The sequence below is a fragment of the Lottia gigantea genome (assembly GCF_000327385.1).
Source record: "Lottia gigantea unplaced genomic scaffold LOTGIsca_38, whole genome shotgun sequence".
Classification (NCBI taxonomy): domain Eukaryota; kingdom Metazoa; phylum Mollusca; class Gastropoda; family Lottiidae; genus Lottia; species Lottia gigantea.
In genome coordinates, this window is record NW_008709295.1 from 1,776,767 (window position 1) to 1,784,344 (window position 7,578).

At 34.3% G+C, this 7,578-nt stretch overlaps 5 protein-coding genes across 5 annotated transcripts in view; 2 read left to right on the forward strand and 3 right to left on the reverse strand.

The window, feature by feature from the left end:
- Positions 1-191: 191 nt before the first annotated feature.
- LOTGIDRAFT_163205 (hypothetical protein) lies at positions 192-1,007 on the forward strand (the record flags this gene model as incomplete). The annotated part of the gene is made up of 1 exon (XM_009059268.1): positions 192-1,007. One exon carries the CDS (start codon positions 192-194, stop codon positions 1,005-1,007), a length of 816 nt encoding a protein of 271 aa, XP_009057516.1.
- Positions 1,008-1,301: 294 nt separating this feature from the next.
- LOTGIDRAFT_163206 (hypothetical protein) lies at positions 1,302-1,733 on the forward strand (the record flags this gene model as incomplete). The annotated part of the gene is made up of 1 exon (XM_009059269.1): positions 1,302-1,733. The coding sequence occupies one exon, from the start codon at positions 1,302-1,304 to the stop codon at positions 1,731-1,733; it is 432 nt and encodes a 143-aa protein (XP_009057517.1).
- Positions 1,734-4,108: 2,375 nt separating this feature from the next.
- Positions 4,109-4,669, reverse strand: LOTGIDRAFT_163207 (hypothetical protein; the record flags this gene model as incomplete). Its single annotated transcript, XM_009059270.1, has 1 exon — positions 4,109-4,669. The coding sequence occupies one exon, from the start codon at positions 4,667-4,669 to the stop codon at positions 4,109-4,111; it is 561 nt and encodes a 186-aa protein (XP_009057518.1).
- A 954-nt stretch (positions 4,670-5,623) lies between these two features.
- LOTGIDRAFT_163208 (hypothetical protein) lies at positions 5,624-6,547 on the reverse strand (the record flags this gene model as incomplete). Its single annotated transcript, XM_009059271.1, has 1 exon — positions 5,624-6,547. One exon carries the CDS (start codon positions 6,545-6,547, stop codon positions 5,624-5,626), a length of 924 nt encoding a protein of 307 aa, XP_009057519.1.
- Positions 6,548-7,028: 481 nt separating this feature from the next.
- The window catches only part of LOTGIDRAFT_163209 (hypothetical protein), a gene marked incomplete at both ends in the record, with an annotated part of 5,151 nt that continues 4,601 nt past the window's right edge, over positions 7,029-7,578 (reverse strand). The window contains one exon of the mRNA XM_009059272.1: positions 7,029-7,571. Within this exon, the coding sequence (XP_009057520.1) occupies positions 7,029-7,571 (543 nt within the window). The remainder of the gene's footprint in view (positions 7,572-7,578) is intronic.

The following is a 7,578-nucleotide window of genomic DNA, read 5'->3' on the forward strand; positions in this document are numbered from 1 at the left end:
CGGTAGGGACAAAGACCCAAATAAACGACGGAGGAAGAGTTACCTTTGAAATTAATTCGTTGTCCAATTGGTTGCTGCTTTCCGATGCCCATNTCAGATGCGATTTCAAAATCAAAGACGCCGCTCAGAATCGAATTCCACAAACCAACACGACTTTAGAAAACAACTTCTTTCCGTCTTTATTCAGCGAAATGGTTTTGGAAGCTGGTTCAAATCCGATAGAGACCATAAAACACCCCGGCGAGTTTGACACAATGTTGAAAACGGTTCTCTATCCCAAAAACTACGATTCAGTTTCGGGATGGATTCCCGATGTCGGTGACGGAGAAGTTTTAAAAGAACCGATCAGAACTGTAGCAAATGACGCAGACCTTGCTAGGATAAGGGTAGTTGCTAGAAACACACTGGAAAGAGTGACTCGCGGAGTAAATCACGGATTTGAAAAACGAGCGCTTCAATACAACAATGTCGTCGAGAACAACAGATGGGGTAATTACGTAAATTGGAAGTTGTATCCTTTATTTGGTCTCTTGGAACACAGAAAGGTTTCCATAGGTTTACCGTATAAAATTCATTTACAAAGAGAAATCAACAACGATAAGATATTCTTTGGAGAGAATGGTTCAGATGCAAAATTGGAAATAACGAATATCCAACTTTACATACCGGTAATTACTCCTTCCGTAGAAGTGGAAACTTTAACCAAAGACATCGAAATTGCTTTTCTTCGTCGTAACACGGTAGGTAGCATGACTTTAACGGGAGAATTCACCACGTGGCCAATCACCAACACCATTAAACCAGCGAGATATCTAATGGTCGGTTTCAAAAACTTGCCAGACTCTCAGACAAACAACAACAACATTTTCAGAGTGGCATTGAACCATACTCAAGATCCCATCATTCGCAAAGTTCAAGTCAGATTGAACAACGATAATTATCCCAATCAACCTTTGACAATTGATCCTTCCAAAAAAAGATTACAACGAATTATACAGAAACTATAAAAACATGTGCGAATTGTTTGGAAATACGCCTCAGTTTGAATACACAGATTTTTCACTCAATCATCCAATCTTTTGTTTCGATCTGTCAGCTCATCAAGAAGATCTCTTCAAAACAGGGGTGAACATAAATATTCACATCGATAAAACACAAGGAGATGTGACCGGCTACTGTTTATTGCTGGAAGAAGCAAAACATTTGATTAAAATATCAGATAGAAGAATGATAAGAATTGAATAAAAAAACACCCTTTAAAAATGAAACCAGAAACTTTAGTTATGAAAATAATAGAAGCTATGGAAACGAATTCACCGACTCTAATAACTTACAACGGTAAAAAAGTGCATATAACCCAAAGGATTATCGATAAATACAAACATTGCAAAGTCAGAGACGATATAGACTTGGAAAGAATTGATGAGAATTTAACTAAAAAAGGAGGATTTTTACCTTTCTTACCTTTAATCTTTGCTGGTTTAACTGCAGCTGGTGCAGCTACTGGAGGAATATCTGCCGCAGTCAAAGCTGCCAACGCCAATAAAGCAGCTGCAGTAAAAGAAGCTGAAGAACGTAGACACAATTTGGCAATGGAAAGAGAAGCACGAGGAGGTTCGGGAATAGGAGATATATTAGGGACGGTTAAAGAATTCGGACAAAGATTTGGCGAAGAAACCAAGAAAACCGTTAAAGAGGGATTAAGCAAATTAATAGATAAAATCGACACCTGAGAAATGAAGGTCAAACACAAGGGTGACGCCATATTTTTTAAAAACATACGTTCGGGCGAGGGAATCTTCCTTTCAAAGTATAAAGGCAACGGGGTGATTTTTGGTACGAAAATGTAATAAATAAAAATGGGCAAAAAATTTAATCATTCAGAAATATTTCCTAATAACCCAATGCTCATGTGTATATGCGGTAGTTCAGGTTCTGGGAAAACTCATCTCACTTTTAACATGTTGACAACACCAAACCTTTTAGATTTCGATTCTCTGTATATCTACACAACAACACCAGAGCAATCGTATTATCAATTCCTCAAAGCTTTGGAATATTTACCAAAGAAAGATGTTCAAGACCTATTTCAATATTACGAAGAAAACGAAGAAGTGGAAATAAAAGATATCATAGATAACTACATTGAAGGAAAGAATCCAACGGATATAAAAGTTTTTCTTACGAAAAATGTTAATGATCTAGACTTGTCTAATATTGATAGCAATCGAAAGAACTTAATATTGTTTGACGACTGCGTAGCGCAAAGAAATCAAACTGTTCAACAAGAATTCTTCACCAAAGGAAGACATCACAACTGTCACTGCATATACCAATCCCAATCTTTTTACGGGATGGATTCTATGGATTAGAAAAAATGCAAATGGTTTTTTATTATTTGAATTAAACGATAAAGATTTATCTCAAATCATTCAGTATATAAATCACGGAATGGACAGAGATACATTTAAAAGGTTTGTAAAGCTCAGTGGAGAAACCCAGATGATCATGGATATGTATTTGTAAATACTAGAAAACCTGCGGGAGAAAGAGTTATGATCGATATATGTTAATTTTATTTTTTTAAAAATGACGGATTGGAATAATTTTTTAAAAAGAAATAGAGATTATATCAAACCTAAGAATAAAATAAAGACCCAAGTTGAAAATAACAGATTACAACAACTCGGATTAACGGAAAATCTACAGACTCTATTTCAACCCATATTAAAATCTCTAGAGCTTTAAGAACCCACACCTCATATAGAACCCAAACCGATTGAATATAATGGTATTATAATTAGGACATTAGATGATATAAAACGTCTTTTTTCAAACCCTGACCCAGATTTACCAAAGAGCATTTCACCAAACGTTGATAATCAAGGTTTATTGTTTAATGGATTTAGAATAATATTTAGTCCAAATTCCCCTTTATTCAAAATCGACACAAAAGACTTTATATTTACATTAACGAGAGGGTTAATAGATTTAATGAATGGTAAGGATTTTGAAATTGCCGATTACAAGGATTTAGTTGCATACTCAAAATTTCTACATGCAATAAGAAAGTCAGGACCCGAAACAAGAAGATGGAAAGAAGTTGATTTTTATATAACAAGAGTTATTGAGGAAGAGAAATCAGACGATTATGCAGAAGATTATCCACCAATCATACAAGAAATAGACGAATTCGATGATATGGTGGCATCTGGACAAGGCATAACGTTTTTATCCGACGACAATAAAGAATTGCTTAATAGATTAGAAATAATATTAGCGGCCATGAAAGAAGGTCATCGATCGGACAGACAATACAACGAAGTCAATGCCATATTAAAACGACTTTTGGAGAAAGAAATCATCACTAAAAAAGACTATATAAAATGTAATAATAAAAATTAAAAATGTCCAATAAAGAACAATTATTCGTTATCACCTCGAATAAACCAGACATCAAATTGTCTCTAGACTACGAGTATGAACTCGATCGCAATAAACAGTACGAACTGGGATTAAAGTATTTCTCCGTTTACAATTCCATTAGAAACGTCATCGAAAAAAACAATCAACTAAAAATATCGACGGATAACGGAGTTACGTTCGAAACCATAAGCTTACTACCGGGAAGCTACGAATACGTAGCCATCAACGATTACCTATCCGAATACGCAGGAAGCGTGAACGGCAAAAACAATATCGAATTCGAAGGTAATTTGAATCTGAACAAAATAAAACTGATCTTGAGAAATAACAGTCAAGTCGATTTCAACGTAGAAAATTCGTTGAATGCGTTACTAGGGTTCGATAAACGAATATACGCGCAATCGACATTGGCGTCGCACAAGGCCAACATCGAGAACGATATCGACGTGATCAACATTCACTGTAATTTGATCAACGGTGGATTTTTCAACAAGCACAAACGCCAAATCATATACAGCATACCGACTTTTACGGTGCCGATCGGATACAGAATTATAGAGAAACCGTTTCAAACGACCTATTTACCAGTCAATTCTTTCATGATCAAAGATATAAATCTGGAAATCAAAGACAGTAAAAACATGTTCATAGACTTTGGCAACGAAGAAATTGTCATTCAACTTCATTTAAAACAATCTTCATTCTCTTCTTGAGTAGTAAGATAATCGAAATCATCAAATTCATAGTTTTCGTCAAAACAATACTCATCTTTGTCGTTGTAAGGATACATAATTCCTTCACTGTTTGGTGGTTTTCTTTTAACATTATTCAAATAACTTCTAAAAACTTTAGTTTGTTTATCATTTGGAATAACTACTCCATTGGTGAAACTTTTTTCCCACGGTTTATTAAATTCGTTCGACACATCATGTCCGCTTGCTAACTGAACGTAATCTTCTACACTTATCTTATCATTAGAATAACCTTTAAACGTTTTCTTTTCTTTTAAGACACCATCAGAAGTCAAAACGATGTTGTATTTGACTTTTGGTGCTAAATATAAACCAAATATAATTCCACCGTCACCGTAATCGTTTTTACCTTTGCAATAGTCTTTTTCGGAGACCAAACCAGCTCTGTTTAGTTTTTTCCAATTTTTGGATGAAATGTACAAACTATCAGTGTCGGTATAGTATATTTCGGGTTTATAAAATCCATTTATGACGTGAATGAAATTGTTCATTATTTTTTTACTGTGAGATAAAACGAATGATCCCAAATGACTAGGTAGTACATTCTATTTTTTTAAGTCTCGAATGAACCTCCGTTTTGTCTTTTGTGCTTGCGCTGTATTCTTTGAATAAATCTATTATTCCTTTCATTGTATTCTTTTAATATGGCGCAGATCTCATTCATTTTGTTCGTTTCGAACGATTTTCTGTTAGCAGAGACTCTCCCACCTTTAATAGAACGTCTGATAAAATTCCTTATAAAAGGATTAGTGTGCGAATAAACTTTTTCAATGTTTTGTTTTTCCGAATGTTTCGCAACCATTCTAGTAGTTTCATACCATTCTTCTTCCACCATTTCTTTATCGTAATGATATAAATAATACCAACCCTTTAAAGATAAAGATGGAGCCGTTAGATTATTGGGCATATTTTGGTTTACGACGACTTGGTTGTATTTTATCAAACAAGCTCCCAAACAGAGAGTGTCTCTCTTGGCGTAAGGTTCCCATTCGTGTCTCAATTCCTCCCAGTTGTCTTGCGTGTATTTAGCGATATCTACGTCGACAATCTTTCTCAAATTCGCGGGGAGATTGGAAGAATTTCCCCATGCAGCCAAACTAGAGGATTCGTGTTGATAGGAACACGTGAAATTAATATGTTAATATGTTAATATGTTGAAAATAATTACCCTTTATTTCTTTCTGTCTTTTCCATTTTTTCTGTAAATCTTCATCTGTGTATGGATTAGATAAAGGAAAAGATAGAATTCCTCTGGGTGTTTTTAAAGGGCAATGCGTTAGTTTTTTTGCATTTTTAAGCACGATCAAGTTGTCGAATCCACTGCCGTTATGAGAAATTAATATTAATCTCTTTCTATCATATTGACCTAAATATTTCAACATTTGATCGATGCAATCTGTACCTACAAATATTTCTACTACATTCATTATCATAAATCACTATCACTATAGATCACTATCATAAAATTCTTCTGGAATGGGATCTGACGGCTTTAAATCTAGAAGGAGATTATTTATTCTGTTTAACATTTTCCTTAGTTTTTCTAAATTAATTAAAGTGCAACAATATGGAATTGCTCTTCGCGTGTCTTTTACTGAATACGTTTCGCAATCCCAAGCGAATAATGCATCATCGCTCATACTCGAAAGCACGTTTAGTTTGAGGGGTGAAACCTGTGTTACTGCGTTGTCGTCTCTACACGTTTTCCACACCTGTTCGTAATTGTCTTCTATTTCTTGAATTCCCAAACTTTTTTGGCTTCTTCTAATCAAACAGAAATGCGAGTTGTGTAAGTACAAAATCCAATCTAATTCATCGTGAACGTCTCTGGGGTGAAAATGTCTGTTTTTGGGATTATAAATTTGAAACGAAGTGTTAAATTTCTTGTTGAATTCATTCATTCTAGCACAAGTCATCACTCCTTTTCTATTTGCTTTTGAAAACCCGTTGATGTATTCTTGAAATTTACACGTTAAATCTTTGTTCAAAACACGATTGACGCATTTGATAAAACAGTGACCCAAACAATTTTCGCCTTCGTATTCATTGATCTTTTTAAGTAGATCAGTTCCTCCTCCAACTCTCGATCTTTTTATTTCTTGGAAATTGTCTTTCATTAAAATTATTTTTCCTGTAAAATACCAATCGGAAGCATCGGATTTTTTGTCCATATTTGAAAAGATATTGTGAAAAGTTTTGGCATTGAAACCGAGGAGTGACATGTATTGTCCGTGATTCCCTTCCTCGACTATCTCTCCATCTATTTTAATTTGTCCTTTGAATGTTTTAAATTTATCAGAGATAGCCTTGATAACATCGGAAAATAGGGCGTTTTCTATCAATGTTTCATCAAGTTCGATTTTAATCATATTTTTTTAAGTGTATATTTTTGATTATTTCTTTATTTTGACCGCTGATATTTCTGTATGGAATTTGTCCAAAATTTCATTGAATTCTTGTAATTCTTCAACTGTTATGTTTTGTCTTCTCTTGATCTTTCGAAAAAGATGTACAATTGATTCAGATACATATTCAAGATATCCGTTTTCTTTTTATAATGAGCTTTCTTTTTACTCGTGAAACCTATAGCAATCAAGCCACAAGATGAAGTTTGAATAGCAGTAATTGTGGCTAATACAGTTGGGACAAGTACAGGAACCATTAATCCACCAGTCACGGCCGTTGCAAGTGTTGTTCCTATCGTTAGAACTACACTCGCTGTTTTGAAAACAGAATCGATTCTACTCCATGTTTTCCTGCATGAATTGTACTGTCTCAACTTTATTTTCAACTCTTCTTGTTTGTCTATCATGTATTGTTGTCTGCTTTCGAGTTCCATTTTTTAAGTCGTTAAATTAAGTGAATTTCCGATAAATAGAACCACGGAATATCATATAGAGCGTGCTTGTTTGGTCTAGCATTATTATATTTGCGGGTATTAAAAGTAAAAACATTTACGCGTACTAACGATATTTCTTTTTTCGTATGGTCCTCGTTAAGATGATAGGAATATTTTATTTTTTCTTTTTCGATGTTTATCTTGGCTCTAAAAATAAAACCACCACCTTCAAGGATGGAGTCTTCGGCAAACGATAAATGCACTATAAACTCTCTTTCTTGTTGACTTTTATGAACATCGATCGAAGTGTATTTTTCACCTAAAGCAAAATATAGTTTTACGTATTCAAAGTCTGTTGTTCGTAAAAACTCGTGACTGGTTGATTCTATTTTTTCGTGTACGTGTAAGCGTCGTGGAATTTTGGCAATGTTGGTTGATGGTGGATTTTCCGTCTCCAATATCATATCTAAATCTTTGATTCCAATGATATCCTTATCATTTTCTACTTCCATTTTAAAGGTGTCTACATATTTACCATTTTTCGTTTCAATTTCCTGATCC